The sequence below is a fragment of the Notolabrus celidotus genome, chromosome 15, assembly GCF_009762535.1.
Source record: "Notolabrus celidotus isolate fNotCel1 chromosome 15, fNotCel1.pri, whole genome shotgun sequence".
NCBI classification, from domain to species: Eukaryota; Metazoa; Chordata; class Actinopteri; order Labriformes; family Labridae; genus Notolabrus; species Notolabrus celidotus.
Genome location: NC_048286.1, coordinates 23393822 through 23412511, shown reverse-complemented (window position 1 = coordinate 23412511; position 18690 = coordinate 23393822). Strand labels below are relative to the sequence as shown.

Here is an 18690-nt window from a genome sequence, read left to right as displayed (position 1 = left end):
AATTTTACTGTACTTAGGAAAAAGTTCATCAAATGTCAAAATATATCAAAGAGAACCTATCTATGAGAAAGATTTGTATTTAATCATATGTACAGTATATGTTCTAGTGAAATGGTCTACTACATCCCAGTCAGAACGTTTGATCCAGTCACTTCATCAGAATCATACAGTACTCACCAACTTACTTACAACATGACTGCAGGGTAATAACGTACTTATACCTCAAGGATAAAAATGTATTTGAAGACCCCTGGAAAATAAATAATAATAGTAAAATACCCAAATTCACTCATCTATATCTTACTAAATACTCTCCGTCCTGATAACTAGTATGTTTAATAGCAAAACTCTCTTCACTCAAAGCAGTTGGACGAAGAAGCTTCTGTACCTGTTAATCACAAAGGGAACCTACTTTCCTCCTTATTTCTGGCACTGAGCGATGAGAGAACCAGGGGCTGCATCTGCTTGTTAAGCTGTTAATAACACAATGCAGTCTCTTGGAACTGGAGCACTTTCTCCTTTTTTCATTACCTGGAACCATGACCTTGGTAAGAAATGATGAGACGGTTCAATGGAAAGTTGTATGGGTAAAAGGGTCATACTCAATAGGGCACACTAAATCCTACATAAGTGAATCAAAGAATCAAAGACTAGGAATACTTATTAATGAATAGCAGTCCCTAAATAATACAGAGTCAAGATAGTGTTACAATTGTCTTAATATGCATTATTTATATTGATTCATTTTAATATTAATGAATCCTCAGACTGACATGTTTTTTAGTGGACTGTTTCTAGTTAACAAGTTATTTTTACTTCCATAATGAATGAATAAAACTATCCTGTAGCCAATAAATGAAAGTGAAGCATCATACCTGAACATAAACATACCATGTTTCTGTGCCCTCAGTAAGGTTGACACTCATCCTTATGTTACACATAAGTAATAATAATAAGCAACAAAAAGCAGAACTACAAGATTTAGATTTAATCTGAATTAGACTTACACTTTGTTCATAACAAAACATTTATCACAGAAAAACATTTTATGATCTTTAATATCTTCTTGTATATTTTGTTAGTCTTAATAAAGAACCCCAGAACTTATACTTCATGGCACAATAAAACAATAAAGGAATAAAATACAAATGCTGTAAAGCATTGACAACTCAGAAATCTTCTGAAACAAATAGTTTGAAAATACATTTGGCAAATCAAATATAAAATTATTATGACAATTAATACACAACTCATCTGAAACTCAGATTTGTGTATAAATGTAAGAGGCAAGATTTTGACATAAGCATTAACTTAGTGTCTGGTCTGGCTATGCACTGGAGTCTCCTCTTCCACTGCTCGGTGCTTCATCTGGCTCCTGTATTTCATCCAAACCCTTCTTGTTGTTTGGCATCATTTGGCTGGACAAAAGTAAGCTAAACTCAGAACCAGTGTCAGCTTCAGGGCAAGGGTTAGGGTCAGCATCACAGCAAGCACTGGTGTCAAAGCCAGTGCCAGTCTCCGTGCCTAAGCTTTGATCAGGGATTATACCCGGTAGAGAGTCCAGGTCAGGACCAGATACATGGTCCTTCTCTGAGCTTTCATCAGGAGATTTTTCCACCTTTGTATCGGGGATAGAGATCTGCACTTCCTGTTCTTCCTTGGCTTTCGCCCTCCTTCGACTAAGCAACTTCTGCAGCTGTAGCTTACTGGTGAAAAAGATGCGGCGCCAGCCAACCTCAACTGCCAGAGATGCCACCTCAGCTGGAACTGTGTTGCAGTGCCGATGCATTGCCTGCTCCCAAAACCCCTCTGACCAGCACAGCTGAAGAGCAAAGCAACAATTCACAAACATTGATGCTGATTTGAATTAATTTGCTGTCCAAAAACTATTTCAATTTAGTTATCTTAACCCTCCAGTTATGTTCGTTTCTCTGGAACAGCAATAATGTTCCTGGGTCAATTTGATCCGGGGCATATTCAATTATCCAAAAGTGTCAGAAGCCCAAAAAATCCAAATACACATTTTTTTTAAATCTAATTTTTAACTCCATTACTAACCATTTAAATCCAGATAGTGATTAGTCCATTGGTGTTCTTTAACTCTATCAGATCATGGTTCAATGAAGATAACTCACTCGTTTTTCATTCAAAATAATGTTAAAACTTTTTTTTCATGAACATTGGAAAGACCTAAATATAAATACAATAGTTTTACATGACATAGAATTTTGTTTAATTTATTCTATATTTTTTTATTTTTTTTATTTTTATGAAGTGATGTTGATAAGTTAACACAACACATTTTCTGTCACATGCTGCCCAGATTTTTATGCTGCATTTAGCTGGTTTGGAAAGCATATATTGCCTAAAATAGACTTTTAAAAGGTTCAATTTGACCCACAACACAACAGGAGGGTTAAAGGATGTATTCAGGAGAGACAGACAGAATAAAAAATGTATTTGAGAGAAAATAATACACTTATTTTCTTGTGTCTTATGAACCCACCTGCCTGAATCTGCGTGACGTTTGTCCAAGTTGGCTCACATCCTCCAGTTCCAGATATCTCATTATATACAGGAGTAAGGATTCGGGCAGGCGCTGCAGATAATCGTAATGGCCTTGGCACAGAGCTGTGGTGTACTGCAAGATTCGACGACCAAAAACCAATCTGACCTCACCTGTGGAGAAACCCATCATTTTCGCTGCAGGTAAAATAACCACAAGCTACGACCTGAATACAGAAGAATAAACATTAAACACTGTGTGATATAAAGCATGCTTTTCCCTAGAAGTCTATTGTTACTTTGAAATGCTTAAAATGTGTGGAAAGTATTTCTAAATGTTCCAACATATTTAAAAAGCTGAGTGGGTTAGTTATCCTTTAAAATCAGCAGGCAAAATAGACTACCACCTGTAAAACACTCTGTATTTACTGGTGCAAAGCCACAACGAAGGCACCATGAAAGGTTACAGCTTTTTATAGGTGTATTTATATGTGTAGTTATGTTTGAAAAGAGTGCACCTTACCCATGTCCTGTCCCAACGTAGAGCCACAATAACTGGCACATTTAATAACCTGAGCTATTACGACCAAATAAATGTTCACCTGGGTTTTTCCTGCTATATCAAATCCAAATATGTGCAGTTAATGCTCTTTCTGTTTGTGCCATGCCCTCACTTAAACATATACAATGAGATATATCATATTTATTTATTACGTCATTTTCTCATTATTAAGTGGAGCATAGATTTGACTTGAAATTTGGTGATGCATGTGTAACAAGTAACATTGATGTCTGCAATCGGCACCATTCACTTTTTGTTTTCCAATCACAGAATAAATTGAGCCATTGTTTGCAGCATTAACTGTGCTTGTTTTCCGGCTATAATGTGTCAAAAGTAATATCTACATTAACCTATATATCTACCTAAATTTGTCATTGAACCCCTTTATAATTTAGGAAGACAAATAGGGAAGATCAAACAGTTAAGAGGACAACTAGGGAAGAGGTGAGTGATGTCTTCAGTTCTGCACAGTGTTCAATGTGAATGTCTTACTCTGTTGCTCAGTGTCATCCAAGAAATCCTGGTGGGACTGCTTCAGCTCCCCAGGCCTGGTGTTCCTGTCCACAGCTCTCAGAGATATCTGCCACCATCTCCATATCATCTGCAAGTGAGTATTAAATTCACATTCTTTCACATCAAGGTACAACAGGGCAGAGCACTTCATTCTACACTTAAATGCAGTTTGTTATTTTGTGAAGTTACCTGCAATGATGAAAGAGTAAAGAAAAATAGGTAACACTTTGGAATAATGGAACAGTTTTCTTAGGGAAATAATGCTTAATTAATGTTGAAGTAATGCATCACTCATGATGATTTCTGTAAGAATGAATTATTAATTCCTGTTGCTCACCATGAACTAATGATCCTGCCACTATGACTTCATGTAATGACAACTTGTTTAATACATCATTAGTTAAGGTGTGGGAATTAACAGTTTCTTCATACATCAGTTCATATATGACCAAATTTGCTGGACATACAAGTTTTGTTTAGAATAATTACATGAACAGCCTCTCAGGCTGAATATTTAAAACATCATATTTCTGATGACAAACTGAATGGTACATATAAATTACTGAATATATGTACAGTATTTACACATATATGTGTGTGTTTGTGTATATGTATATATATACATGGGTCGTTGACAAATAAGCCTCAAAAAGTTTTTTAAAGTATTTCCAGAATGGTTGCAATGCATATGTTTGTGTCTGGAATAATGTGTTCAAACAAGGCTTGTTTGAACACATTACATTTTTTTTTGTTTAAATAGGGTTTTTTTTACTCTTTTCTTAACTTGAACACCCAAAAAATGTCAGGTGGCGCAACCAGATATTTGTCAAAATATATGTACTTACCTATCATTTATTCTAACTGAAACTTTTAGGAAGTATCCCTTAGAGTGGTTAGTAAGTGCTTTACACATTTGTATTTTGTGAGTATATTTTTTATTTACAATATATTAGGATTTTTGCATTCTATTGGCCATGTATAAAATATAATATTTATAGTTTTAGGTTGGTTGTACCACCTGACATGGAAAGTGTTACTGTCCACCTATAAGATGATAAAAGCTATTCTATTATTATCTAAGAGACATCTACAAACCTTTTAACTCAGCCATGACAATTAGTAGGGTCCTCTGAATGATTTCATATGTTGAAGTCCATTATAACTACTTACTTTCAAAATAAAAGGTCCATGAGTACGGTGGTGCCACCCTGGCATTTGAGAACATGCAAATTGCTGGACAAAAGTTTTTAAATAACCTGAGGTGCCTTTAAACTATTGATATTTATGAAATTATGTTTATTTCAAAGCTCTTATGTAAAATCATGCCGTGGATTTTTAATTTGAATTCATTATTATTAAAATATTTTTTTTATAGTGTTTTAAGTCAGTTCACTTGCTCGGACGGTTGTGCCACCTGACATTTTCAGGGTTTGAGATACTTAAAAATAAAATAAATCTCAATATTTGAATGTACTGAAATTGTATTTAAAATAAGCAGGTTTCATAGAATCAATTGATGTATGTCTTAAAAATAACAAATTGTTTCAAAATAAAATAATGGATTCGGACACAAAAATATGCACATGTCACTGACCCATATACACCATTCAGTTTTTTCTCAGAAATATGACGTTCAGTGTTCAATATGAAAATTCAGCCTGAGAAGCTGTTCAATTATCCTAAAAAAAACTCGTATGTCAAGCAAATTTGGTCATATATGAACTGATGTATGAAGTAAATGTTAATTACCATACATTAACTATTGATGTATTAAACACGTTGTCATTACATGAATTCATAGTGACAGGATCATTAGTTAATTGAAAAGCTGTGGTTCCTCGTTTACACCAACTTTGCCTGAGACCGCTGAAACTACAGTTTCACATGTGCTGCCAGTTTAAATTCGTCTTCTATTGCAGAAACAAAGCAAACATGTCGTAAAACTACTGAGAATCACAGACACAATGCTGAAAAAGAATTAAAAACTCTGTGGTGTTAACATTTCAGATCAACCGTTAGTGTCTGAACCGGAGTTAAAGAAACAGTTTCCTCCAGCGTTCATCACCCGGTTTAGTTCATCAGACAACAATTAAATAAAAGTCCTTTTCTTCACAAAAACAAACTGATAGTTTTTATCAATATGTCGATACTTACTTGTGACTTGGTGATAGAGAAATGGTAGAAAGTTTTGTCGGGCGGAGGTCCCTGTCCAGAGATTTCAAACAGCGGCTCTGTCAACAGGGACGCCATGTTGGAGTTTCTCTGTTGTCATGACAACAGCGGGGTTTTCTCTGAAGACGTTAGGGAGAATGGGAAACCTTACAGAACATGCAGAGACCTACAGCGGGGGAACACAGTTTTATGAGAACCCCAAATATTGCATTGAGAATCACTCTTAGGTCTTCATGTGCAATTTCTTTCAGTACAGTCACAGCCAGGTTTATTTTATTTTTTGTTCAGTTTTGAACACATTCTCTGTTATTTGTTGACTTCTGATACCGACAATGTTGAGAACTGACATATTGAAACTGTCAAGAATTTAGCTTTGTTATTTTTTCTTGTAAACAATAAACAAAACTTAATATAATTTGTATTTGTTTGTGTCTGTCTAACGCTTGAAACACAAAAAAGATTTTTCCACAAATATTTCATGACAATAATTGAGATTGTCTAAAACTTTTTTTCCACCACTGTACATGTAAGACAGTAGTGAAGAAGATCAGACCTTCCGAGTGCAAAGTAATAGTCACTAATGTTGATTTCTCTACAGATACACAGAGTTTACATATAGCTGCATTAAAAAAAAAACTATAACGTGAAATTTTGCAACAAATAAAGCTTAATATTTACTTGGTTTTGGTATTGAATTAATCAGATATTATGGTTAAATTTTAGACTTGTGTTGTTTATGAGAGGTGCTTGTAACATTTAGACAATTCTTGATTAACCCTTAAAGACCTAGACCATTTTTGGGGGCGCCAGACTCTCCTGTATTTATTATGTTTTTCTAACCTATTAAAGCACTCAGCATCAAGTGCCATACATCATTTTATTCAGGAGAACATTATATTTCACTGTGCTGCATTTAGTATCCCGTTTTACATTTGGTGTTTTTTAGTGGAATAAGCAGATGTATTCTTATATATCATTTACTGACCCTGTAGATGTGTGTAAAAAATGTCTGAGAGTAAGTAGAGATATTATTATATCATAAATTAGGGCACAAAAGCAAAAGGGAAAATTAAACATTTAAGAACAAGAGCTATTTGTGGCCGCCGGCAGCCGTCTAGGTCTTTGAGGGTTAAATTAGATGAACATTAAAACGACTTATTTCAACAACAAAAATGCCCAGAGCTGTGGATGCAGGGGTGCTGCTGGTACCTGGATCTTGCTGTTCTTTGGTTGAGCCCCCAGAGTGCTTGCAATGCTTAACAGTACTCTCTTTAACTCTTATTCTTACTTTTTCTTTTTTTTTTTTCTACTGTATGGGTACATGCATACATCTGTGGCTATTCCTATGTGTAGGCATGGCTATGTTTATATATGTATGCAAGCTGATGGGTAGGTGTAGGTATGTGTATGGGTCCGTGAATGTATGTACAAATATACCTTTTAATTTCAACATTAGGTACACTGTTGTGTTTGTATATCATATGAATACTCATGTGTAGGTGTGTTTGTATATTGATGTAAGTATACAGTTCTCTTAATGTCTAAATTATGAAAGAGTACTGAGTTGGGTTTGGGAAGGGGAGAAAATGTTATTTTTTGACTGAACCTCTTCTTTTCTGAAAATAAAAAAGTTGAAACAAAAAAACGAAAAATGCCCAGAGCCATTACTTTCTTGAAATAAAGAATGAGACCATTAAAAAACTCAACTGTAGTTAAAAATCTTTTAATTTATTTATACATATATTTATATATGTACACATTTACTTACCTATTCATGTAAATACAATAAACTCAATGTTAGTCATTGGTGGCACATTTACGACCACATTTCTCAGGGGTCCCAGGCAGATTTGATAATGTATTAGCCGCCAAGTTTTAATAGGTACTTTTACCTTGCCTTAGCTAAAAGCTATGTCCAGTTCTTCACTCCAAAGCCTTACAACCAGAAGGCAAGGAGGAAAAAAAGATAAAAAAGGGAGTGTGGTAAAGAGATAAACATTACATAAACATTGTTTTCAAATGTTTCTAAAAACTTCTGCCTCAGCCGGGTCTGCTTAACCTGTCATAACATGTGGAGGACATCACCTGCAATCATGTGAAGATGCCATAACCCACGACCCTCAAGCTTTCTCAACAGACTTTTCTTTTTCATTACGATATTTGATAAGTATGGTGGGAATCTGAAATCTTCAACCAGCAGCAGACAGGAAAATAGCAGTATATCTAACAATTTACCAATATTCTAACGGCTAAGCAGAGTAACGGAATGAAGAGCCAATCTTTTTAATGCCTTAATGACTTTTTGTCCCTTCCCGTTAGTTGTGCTACAGATGTCTGTACATTTACCCAGAGGCGTGAAACATCTGACAGTTCTGCTGGTCTCATATTCAAGGAGCTGGCCTCGATAACAAACCCAAATTAAGCCTAATGTTTAAAATTTCACAGATATTAGCAATGTCTAAAATGATGTCTTACAGTCCAAGTTTTAGTGTTCCATCCACCTTTCTGGAATGTTTGAAAATAAAGACATTTGGTTGCTTTTTAAAAAAAAAGCAACTTGAACCTGGATCTGTATGTTAATAAAGGACATATTGCACCATGGTGCTGGTACAGTAGTAATTGTGCTAAAAAAAAGAAAAAGAAAAAAAAGTAATCCCTTTTGAAAATTCAATGCCAGTATCCTCATGGTTACCTCACACCACAGATCATGGATTTGGAAGACACCCTGTTAATAATCCTAATGTGTATACCCTTACTTACATAGATACTTTGTAGTGGGATTTTCCCCACAAGGTGTGTGTATACTCACCCTTGTTAACTCAGTCCTTGTTATATATAACATGTACTTAACTGTGATTACAAATTATGATATGCACAGAGCTTACAGTCATAAACAAAAAGTAAAAAGCATACATTGTAAATAGTCCAAAAAGTATATAATCCCAATAACAGTCCCTTAGTCTTCAGTATAGTCCTTTGTACTCCTTCATAGTGTTGTAAACTTATTTTATGAAAAAAAAAAAAAAAAAAGAGGAAAAAAAGCAAGTCTTTTTTTGTCTTTGTAAATGCACTGCCTCTAATTGCATGATGGGTGCGTTGAATATGTGCTGCATGCTGCCCTCTGGTGGCAATGACTTGGAGTTGTGCTACAGGAAAGGGTTGGTGGACATACCACCCGAAGGGAATGACCCTGCTGGAGCTCCCGCCTGAGAAAAAGAGGGAGTCAGGATTATAAAATATCCCCTATATCACTTTAATGAAGAAATACTTTCTGCCGAGATTAATTTGTATTATCAATCCAAGGCTGGTAAAGCCCCTTTCAACAGTGCATACTTTTCTTAGATAATCTTTGAAAAGTCGAGAGACAAAAACAATGCATGCTCACCATGAATGGGTTATTAGACATGCCAGGGCCAGCCATGGGCGGCCCAAAGGGCGTCATGGAAGGCTTGTTCTGGCCGTAGACTGGGTATGCAGGGCCTAAAAGTGTTCCAGCAAAGGGGGGGAATTATTATGCTTCGAATAAACTACCATTTCAATAGGCCATAAAATGCAGGAGTCTAAAATAAAGTTATCTTAAAAAAAAAAAACAGCATCATGCACTAATTTTTAAAGACATTTATGGGAATCAAACTTGAAAAATTAAGAAGAGCCAAGTCCTGGAGTGCCAGATTGCATTAAGGTGCAAACAGAGATCCTTTAATGTTGTCGGATTTGTTGATTGTGTTTCTGGTGCAAAGCAAACAAAGCTTTTTACCTTAAAGCAACCTGTTTCACTGTGCAGTAGCTGCCACTTACAAGCCATCCTGACACTTCACTGAAGAAAGACTTTAAAAATATGTAGATTTCCTATAGCTTATGCCAAGGAAATGCTTATTATGTCCTACATTATGGACAGGTACTGCACAGGTGGAACAGGGTAAGAGGACAAAGGGATGTGGGAGGCCACTAACCATTAGACTGAGGGTGGTAGGTCGCAGGTTGAGAGTAAGGGATTGGGGCCTGGCCGGGGAATTGCTGTTGGAAGTTCCCACTGAAACTGGTCGGGAGGCAGTAGGAGGATGCATTCCCAAAGCCGGCGGGCATGCTCATAGAGCCAGTACCAAACGAGGCTACAAGACGCACACATACAACACTCAAGTAGGAGTAATTCTAAATACGTTGGCAAATCACAAAGCTATTTAGCAATGTAACTAAGTTACATCAGAAACACAAATATCTAATTTAAAAAATAATCAGTTGTAAAGAACACTTAACTCTAAATGTACACACCTGCAGATGGGGCTCTGCCATTGGTCTGGAAAGGGTTGGTGGCCATCTCTGGGGCAACGGCTGCAGCAACAAAGGGGTTTGTGGATGGGACGGCTGGATGACAAATGCAAGCACGTTGCAGAATGAGTCCTCAAACTCATTTGAAAATGTAAAAGTGTGAAAACAAGACTTTGTTCTGTTTGCATAACTGTAGTGGTAGTGTTCTGTATCACCTCCAAAGCCAGGCTGCATGCTGGGTAACACAGGTGGATTCTGGGCTGGTGATGAACCAAGCACTGGTCCAAATATATTTCTGTTAGAAAAAAAGAAATATATTTTAACAAATGAATGTCCTTTGTAAAGATTTATGACTGATCTGCTGATACTGATAATATTTCACCAACTTCCTTAACACCAAAATAATAATTATACAATCAACTACACTATTTCACTTTGCAATTATTCAACACATAGCATGTTGACTTAATCAAAACAATGTAGTATTAATAAATCACATATTACTGTGTGTTCGTCTATGTTTGTCTCACCCTGGCACATTGCTGCTCGTGGAGACAACTGAAAGTTCATTGTCCAGCTCAGCTAGAGCAGCATAGCGGTCTTCTGAGCAGCTCCCTGAGTGGGTTTGAGTCGGGACGGCTGTAGAAATCGGGATTGGCACACCTCCACCTTTTGGGAGAGAAAAACAAAGTACTCACACTGACAAGACTCAGGACTCAGGGAAAAACAAAGTAATTTGTCAAATTTGCACAGTGTGAGTTTTAAGACTGACTGTCCACTGGGGGTCTCCCTTCACAACACTTCTATGCCTTTCTTAAAGAAATCCAAATTTGAAGGGATATATCATGGTGTTCCCAAAATTGGAGACAACTCAGAAGTAGTTAAGTGCCTGCTGCATGTTTAAGACATTTACTTTGCATCAACAGGATTGATGACCAAGCCTGAACACAGGAAAGGCCTCTCCAGTGGACATGAGATGGATTTTAAAAAGGAAAATACTGAGGTGAGGGGTAAGTGTGTGGATAGGGAAGACAGTGACAATGGTGAGGAGGGGGGTACCTGATGAAAAGGACTTTGATGGGGGTGACGTGCTCAGATGGGATGGAATCGTAGTGTTTCCAAATGCCTCAAAGTTGGCAAAGTTGGTATTTGTATTACCCTGAGGTGCTGCTGCCATACACAAGGAAAAATCAACATAAACAATGAAAGTGGAAAAATAATCAATGACAGGGGAATGAGATGATGACTACTCAAAGACTATGTACTTCCAAATATCTTTACAAATCTGTATTGGTCTGAGTTCAACAATGGACAGTTACAGGGGGGGTGGTGTTTTTACCCGACTGGCTTGGAAAATGTGCAAAGTTGGCAAAGTTGGTAGAGCTGGAGGTTTGAGTGGGTGGAGCAGCAAAGATGTCTCCTCCCAGGTCAGAGAGCAAGTCAAACTTCTTCTCCTGAGCAGCGGAGTGAGCCTGGGAACGACCAACCCCTGGAGACTGGGCAGTAGCCAGAAAACAAAGGGGGTTACGGATTTGGTCAATTCAAGCCAAAAAGACATCACAGGTTGATTTCTGATGTTCAGATTTAAGTTTTGGGTACATTTCTGATACCTGGCGCAAAGGAGTCTTGTTGAGCTGCAAGGTCTTAAGGGGTTGGACTTCGGGGGTACTACCAGTGCTGCTGGCTGAGGATCCAGAAACCGAGGCCTGAACATTTACTCTTGCCTGGTCTGGAGGAACATACCTTTGATTTCAAGAACATTGACAACAACATGAGATCAATGAAATAACAGATACAGCTTTTAGAAATCAACAAGGCACTGAGTAAACATAGTCTGACAAACAGGTGTTTATTCATTTAACAATCTTATCAAATCTGGCCTCCTTTCATAAATGAGTCTTTAAAAGTCGTGTTTTCTTTTCTACCAACACTGCAGTAAAAGAGAACAGTGACACGTGGACTCACTTGGGAGTCCTAGACAATGAAGAGCTTGCAATCTAATTAAAACATGGTTAACCAAATCCATAACTGCAAAACATTTTTTGGCAGATGTGACACTTTTACTGTCAGCTCTTTTCTTCATTGCATCGCACAACCAGTCAGCATTACTGAATGAACGGCAGACATTTACAATTCTAGTATTTACTGTCTTCATTGTCTAAAGAAATATGCACTCAAGATTAAATTAAACATTATCGTATTCCTCTATTCATTTAAACATGTATCTGCAGGGGGGAAGAACTACAATATGAAAGTGATACTGATGTGATCTTACAAACAAACAAACAAACAAAATAATATGTTTATGTTACCATCTTTTCTTTTCATATTTTTCTTGAAGGAACTCTTTTACTTTCTGTGGTTCTCGGAAATCTGGAACAACTGATGTCCTGTCGTCATAGAGGCCCAACCAGATGTGTTTACAGACCTACAGGGGGGGCAGAGGAATGAGTGGAGTGGGAGGTAAGGAAGGGGATTTGGGTGGGGGGTGGTGGCAAAGCCGTGAGAGAGGTGAGAGAAAAGTAAAGGGAAGGGGGGAGGGGAGGACGAGAAATAGGAGAAAAAAAGTTGGGAGAGAGGAATGCCAATAAAGTTGACTAAGCCGGGTTCAGAAAAATGCCGTGATGCCACTTCAGAATGAAAACCAGATACTCATAGCTCAGAAATAAGGTGAAACTTGGTAAAATATTGAGCCGAGTCTAAAGAGTATGATACCTCATTGCTGTGTTTCTGTAAGAACTCAATTTCCTGATGTGTGAATGTGGTCATAGAGATGGACTTCACTCTGTGTGGGGGATTCAGTCCTCGCCTGTTGGTGGAGAGGTGTATGTTAGTTTAAGAACAAGAGAAGCAGGATGCAACCCAGTGCTGTTCATGTGACATAAAGCAGGCTAACACAAGTTCCCAATCACTGATGCACTGATACATTCCATCTCAGATTGATTAAACACAAGAGTATTTCATGTTTGGGACGTGGACACTGAGTGCAATAGGGACACTTGACCGTTATCTCTGAAATGCAAACCAGCACATCCTAAAAGGTAGAGATTTAGTGTTTCATTCAAATCTCTTGTTCTGACTTCTTGGAAAATCTCTTACATAAAATGGTGTTCGTTAATTTAAAAAAAAGTGTGGCTATTCGTTTTAAGAGACTTCCAAAACTAAGGATGTTTTGTAAAATTTTAAAAAACGGAATTTGATGGTTTGCAAATATTTTAAACCCTAAATTGAATAAAAGGTTCTAAGACGACATTTCAGATGTCTGAAATTTCTAACAAAATATTTGCTCATTTAAAATTATTAAGCCATCAATTCAGATTAAAACAGTTGGGACAGGGGCATGTTTACCAAACTCTGTACTGTGTCAGAACCATAGACTGTATAAATAATGGACGTAGTATCCGTGACGTCACCCATCTGTTCCTGAACGCTATTTTGAAGGCAATCGACAGTGGATGCCATATTGGTAATACGGAGCTCAACCAGGCATAGTGTGACTTAAAGAGGCGGAGTTTAAGCTTCCTAGTCAACAGCTATGTGTTCCCCGTCCGGCAGTCAAGTTAGTCATGTCCTTATTTGGGCAAAACTCTTTTTATATGGCTCCAAAACTTGCATGCAGGGCACAGGTGGCCTAGCAGTCTAAGCGTCCCACGTAAAGAGGCTACAGTCCTCATTGCAGAGGTCGCCGGTTCGACTGCCGGCTGGTTGACCATTTACTGCATGTTTTCCCTCTCTCTCTACTCCCCACATTTCCTGTCTATCTTCAGCTGTCCTATCCAATAAAGACGAAAAAGCATGAAAATATATATTAAAAAAAAAACCAACCTGTATATATTGTTCAGCATTGTTCAAGCTGCTGTTGGTAGGCGTGATATAAACATCAGTTCGGAGAGAGCTATCAAATGTCAACACTACCCCTCCCCTCTCTGCTCCCGTAACCCCGCCCACAAAAGATTGTTGTGCGCATTCTATGAGGAAGTAGTGGCTTCCCAGCTAATCAGGGCGACAGAGGGTCAGGGAGTAGCTCTGATTGGTCCGTGATAACAGGAAAGAGGGGAATAATAACATGCTCCGGAAGTACAGGAAACCACATACACACCAATTCAAAAAAGACGATCTTTACAGCAGAAATAAACATGTTTACAGCCTGGTACAAAAGACGAGTGTAGTCTGGATAGCTCATTTCTCAATCGGCACACACTGTAGGGGGGGTGAATATTTTTCTAACACAGCAATTTCGAAGATATTGAGATTAGGAGTCTTCCAATGAGAGGCACAGCTGACTTGATTGACAGGCAGGAACACTGCAGCTGTTGGCTAGGAGGCTCAAAGCCCACCTCTTTATGTCACAATCACTCGACAGCAGCAATATGGCTCCCGGTGACGATTGACCTCAAAACAGCGCTTCAGAAACAGATGGGTGACATCATGGATACTACGTCCATTTTTTTTATACAGTCTATGGTTCTGACACATTTGGAAGGCAACCACTGAAATCACCTAGAATCTAAATATGGTTATCAGGGGTAATGTGTGTAAGCAATTAAGAAAATACATAAAATAGGTCCAGTCCTTTTTTTAATGCTGAAGTGTTACATACTTTGCCTTTCAGTCATGTTAAGTGTGATTAAATTATCTTATGTGGAACCACTGAAAAGTGCTGAGGGGTGAAAAAAAAAGTGTAATTTGAGCTTACCAAAATAAAACAGAATTAATATATGACTATTTGCAGTTTCTTACAAACAGCAATGCCATGACTAGGTCTCAATTCACAAAATCCAAATCTCTGTGTGTATAATCTTTGTGATATTAGGTTCAATACTTTTGTATCTGAAAGATGCAGCAACTACGGAGATATGTTTCTGTTACAGCAAGACACCTTTACAAACAAATCTGTGAGAAGGTCGCTGCTTTCAAATAAAGAGCCTCAACTCTTATACAGAAGGTGAGGGCAATTCTTTTTCAGTTTTTTAAAGGCTGGTATAAGGGTTTCAAGCAGGTTTTAAATCTGAGAGACACAAGCAAAAAAGCTAAGCTTGATGTTGAGAAATAGGAGACATTGTTTCTACAACTGTTGCTTTGGTGGTTAAGGGTTTTTACAGCAGGCTGACAAAGATCAAATCACTGATGAAAAAAGCAAAGTCATTTCTGAAGCCATGTTGGACATAAGGGAAGTGGGATACTCTGGAAGAAAGTGTGAGGAGGTTCAATGACCTGAGACCGAAAGAAAAGACCAAAACTACCGCCATGGTAGACTTGTGGAGGCCAAGGGTAAAATTAAGTCCAACACTCAGGATAGATCCTGAAAGAAAACCTGATGCAATCTGTGACTGTGATGACTGAACACCAACAGTGATGTAGTCCTTGTTTCACCCGGACAGAATCCAGACCTGGATCCAAACCAGAATTTATGGCAGTGAAAATTCCTTTCCACTGTGACATGACTGAGCGTTTTCAGATTTCCTCTTAGACTCCAGGCTCTACAACCTGTCTAGATCCTGCTGACAGAGCCACACACCTACATACAAACCAGCTTCTCATTAACGTGTAAACAAAGCTGGGTTAAGGCTTGTAATACCTCCTCTAAGGGGAAAGACAAATGTACCACTGACAGCAACATCAGCAGATGTGTCTGCTGCGTATGAGTAACGTCATGGGCGTCGGCAGCTACAATTTGCATGAATCAGTCACATTGCCCTAAAATTAGTTGCGATTTCGCAAGGCTAAACGTTTGAGTTAAAAGATGAGGTTTCATCAGTCAGCAGTTTTAACAAGGACAAAGAAAACTGATCACATTACCCCTCTTCTTGAAACTCTGCACTGGCTCTATTCTTCTTTTAGGATCGATTTTAAAGTACTTTTATTTGTTTTTAAAGCTCTTAACAGCCTAGCTCCTCCATACATCACTGATCTCCTGTCATTTTATGTTCCATCCCGATCACTGAGGTCCTCGAATGCTTCCCTTTTAAATGTTCCTCACGTGTCTCACACAACCACCGGCCAGAGAGCTTTCTGTTTTATGGAACTCTCTGCCTCTGGACATTAAAACGGCGAGCTCTCTGGGTGTTTTTAAAAGTAAACTTAAGACCTTTTCTTCTCCGTTCCTTACTTTTTTAATCTAGCTTTTAATATGGAGTAATCCATTTTTAGCCCTGGACTGCATTATTATTTTGATTATTATTTGAATCATTATTATTTAAACCATTGCTTTAACATATATTTATCCTATTTAATTAGTTATTTGTCTATTTATTTCTTATATTCATCTGATCTTGTTAACAATACCTTATTGTTTAACTTTTCTTTCCACTATTACTTATTCTATTAATTTTTCTGTATTGATTTTATTTTATTTTTAAGTATTTAATTTATAATCATTTTATCATTTTACCATTGCTGTTATTTTCTGTCTCTCTGTTATTCTGTGAAGCACTTTGGGCTGCATGTTTTTATGTATGAAAGGTGCTGTATAAATAATTTTGAGTTTAGTTGAGCAGTTACAGACAACCCACTGCCCCACTTTTTTTCTCACATATTTCCCAAGCTGTGACCCACCCCGCTCCTGCTTATCTAGAGGTGTGTTTCCGAGTGTGTGTGTGTTTAGGTGTGTTTTTTGCGACATGCCTTGAGCTTGGAGCTCCAGCTAAAGTTCAACTCGAGGAGGTTTTCCTGTCTGTGACGTGCTGTTTGAAGCAGGGAGCTCAAATATTTGCCTGTTCGGTATCTGGACCTAGGAGTGCTAACGTGGACCCCAAAGCAAGTAAGCCCCTGAGACCACTACTCACACTCAAACTGAATGTATCCAGTGGTGGACAGGAACAAAGTAAATTTACTTGAGTACTGTACTTAAGCACATTTTTTGAGTATCTGTACTTTACTTGAGTCTTACTTTTTGGGGATACTTTTTACTCCACTACATTTCTATCAATGCTCTAGTTACTCACTACTTTTGCTTTGAAGTCAGCTCATGAATTTCCTTCTCTTTTCTGAAATCTGATCCCTAAGACAGTAAAATGTGTTTGTGTAGTTCTGTCTGTCTCAGTGGTTTAGTCATACCTGTATACCATGCAAACACATGCAAACTTCACTCAGATCAGGCAGTTCATTTAGAGGTGGTAATGATGACTATAACTCTCCACCTGAGCACCTGAGCAGAAAGAGTGTTGAGCTACGTAACATTTGTTTAATTCCAGATGAACAATTCAAACTAAGTTGTCTGTGCTTGGAGTAACTTAGTGTCTGTTCTTATTCCATGGTATAGTTTTTAAAGATTTCAAGTAATGGTTCCTAGACAAACATGATGTAGCAGAATGTACTCCTATGTATTCTTGACTGTGTTTATGTGTTGTGAAAATACAATGTTTTGATATTTTTTAAGAAGTACTTTGAATACTTAAGTATTTTTAAAAGCAAGTACTTTAACTCCAGTAATAATCTGACAGAGCAACTTCCCCTTGTATTGGAGTAATATTTGACATGGAGTATCTATACTTTGACTAAAGTAATGAAGCTGTGTACTTTGTCTACCACTGCTCTGCAAACAACACAAAGTGACGGCATGGACCGGCCCAACCCAAAGGCTCAGACAGAACCAGAACCTTTGGTCTCCTTACCTGTCCTGACTTCATCGGCTAGCTAACGAGCTAACGGTACCGCCAAGTCAGGGGTGTACCGCACAGACTCAAGACCAGCAGAGATGGTCTCTTCCTCCCCTGGGGTCTGCTGAACACATTTCAGATCACACTTTGGTCCATAAGTAAACTCACAAGATGCCGGAGCAGGTGGTACACACGAAGGAGCCCACTGTCATGTTGACATAGGTCGGGCCGCGCTGGTCGCAGTCGAAGCATTTCCTATTCGCGGGAAGGCTCGTCATTTCCCGGAGCATCTTCAGATGAGTCTCCTCCTGCTTTCGTTTGGCACTCGTCGCCATGGTGGATAACGGAGGGCTGGTATCACCGGGGGAGAGGCTTTGGTGAGGGGACCCGGGGCAGGGTGGGGTGTCTTCGCGGCAGACTCGTCGCGTGTGGCTGGGCAGACACCTTGCTGAGAGGTCTGTCTGCTGGGAGACTCACTGGGCGACTGACAAACTACTTCTTCTACAGGGAGAAAGTGGGGAACAGAACGGCTTTCACGAGCACAGGCGCCATCTGTTGGCTTGGAATAATGCCCCGTTTCCCAGGAAAAGTAGAGATGGGATTTATGGCTCTTTGAAGGGAACTGGATCTTGACGAGCCGTTCCTTTCAAAGAGCCGTTCAAAAGACTGGCTCTTTGGCTCATTGTTTTTTTGTTATTGTATTTTTTTAACATTATTTTATTTTATTGAGTGTGCAGGTCTAAATACATCAGTACATCCTGTGATTCAAATAATTAGTCATCTTGATTCCAAAGAATAAAAATAAATAAATAAAATAAAAACAAAAAACAGGCAAAAAACAAAACAAAGAAATGCAATTTCATTTCACAGATTCTGTGTTGTTCATTCACATTACAGTTACGTTAATTTGATCTCACAGGCAGTGGGTATCCCTTACACCTTCTTTGGCTCATTGTTATATTTATTTATTAGAAATCAACCAGGGGTAACTCGTTTTTTTATCAAGAAAACAATCACTGGTAGCAGTTATAAGATAAGATTTGGATCAGAATAATTCAAACTTACACATCC

At 38.1% G+C, this 18690-nt stretch overlaps 2 protein-coding genes across 4 annotated transcripts; both read right to left on the bottom strand.

The window, feature by feature from the left end:
* Positions 1–1154: 1154 nt before the first annotated feature.
* fbxo36b (F-box protein 36b) lies at positions 1155–5867 on the bottom strand. Its single transcript, XM_034702376.1, has 4 exons — positions 5735–5867; positions 3560–3668; positions 2507–2679; positions 1155–1822 (listed from the first exon to the last, which is right to left on the bottom strand). The coding sequence occupies exons 1-4, from the start codon at positions 5828–5830 to the stop codon at positions 1328–1330; spliced, it is 873 nt and encodes a 290-aa protein (XP_034558267.1). The 5' UTR covers positions 5831–5867; the 3' UTR covers positions 1155–1327.
* A 1592-nt stretch (positions 5868–7459) lies between these two features.
* agfg1b (ArfGAP with FG repeats 1b) lies at positions 7460–18258 on the bottom strand. Of its 3 annotated transcripts, none has more exons than XM_034703862.1 (12): positions 17788–18258; positions 12737–12830; positions 12334–12449; positions 11632–11764; positions 11361–11517; positions 11081–11191; positions 10552–10690; positions 10237–10316; positions 10025–10117; positions 9706–9864; positions 9138–9232; positions 7460–8958 (listed from the first exon to the last, which is right to left on the bottom strand). In XM_034703862.1, the coding sequence occupies exons 1-12, from the start codon at positions 17952–17954 to the stop codon at positions 8899–8901; spliced, it is 1404 nt and encodes a 467-aa protein (XP_034559753.1). In that variant the 5' UTR covers positions 17955–18258; the 3' UTR covers positions 7460–8898. The 3 variants fall into 3 exon arrangements, with proteins under 3 accessions (XP_034559753.1, XP_034559754.1, XP_034559756.1); XM_034703863.1 differs by having other exon boundaries at positions 11081–11188; XM_034703865.1 differs by lacking the exon at positions 17788–18258 and adding an exon at positions 17635–17751.
* Between the last annotated feature and the right edge of the window lie 432 nt (positions 18259–18690).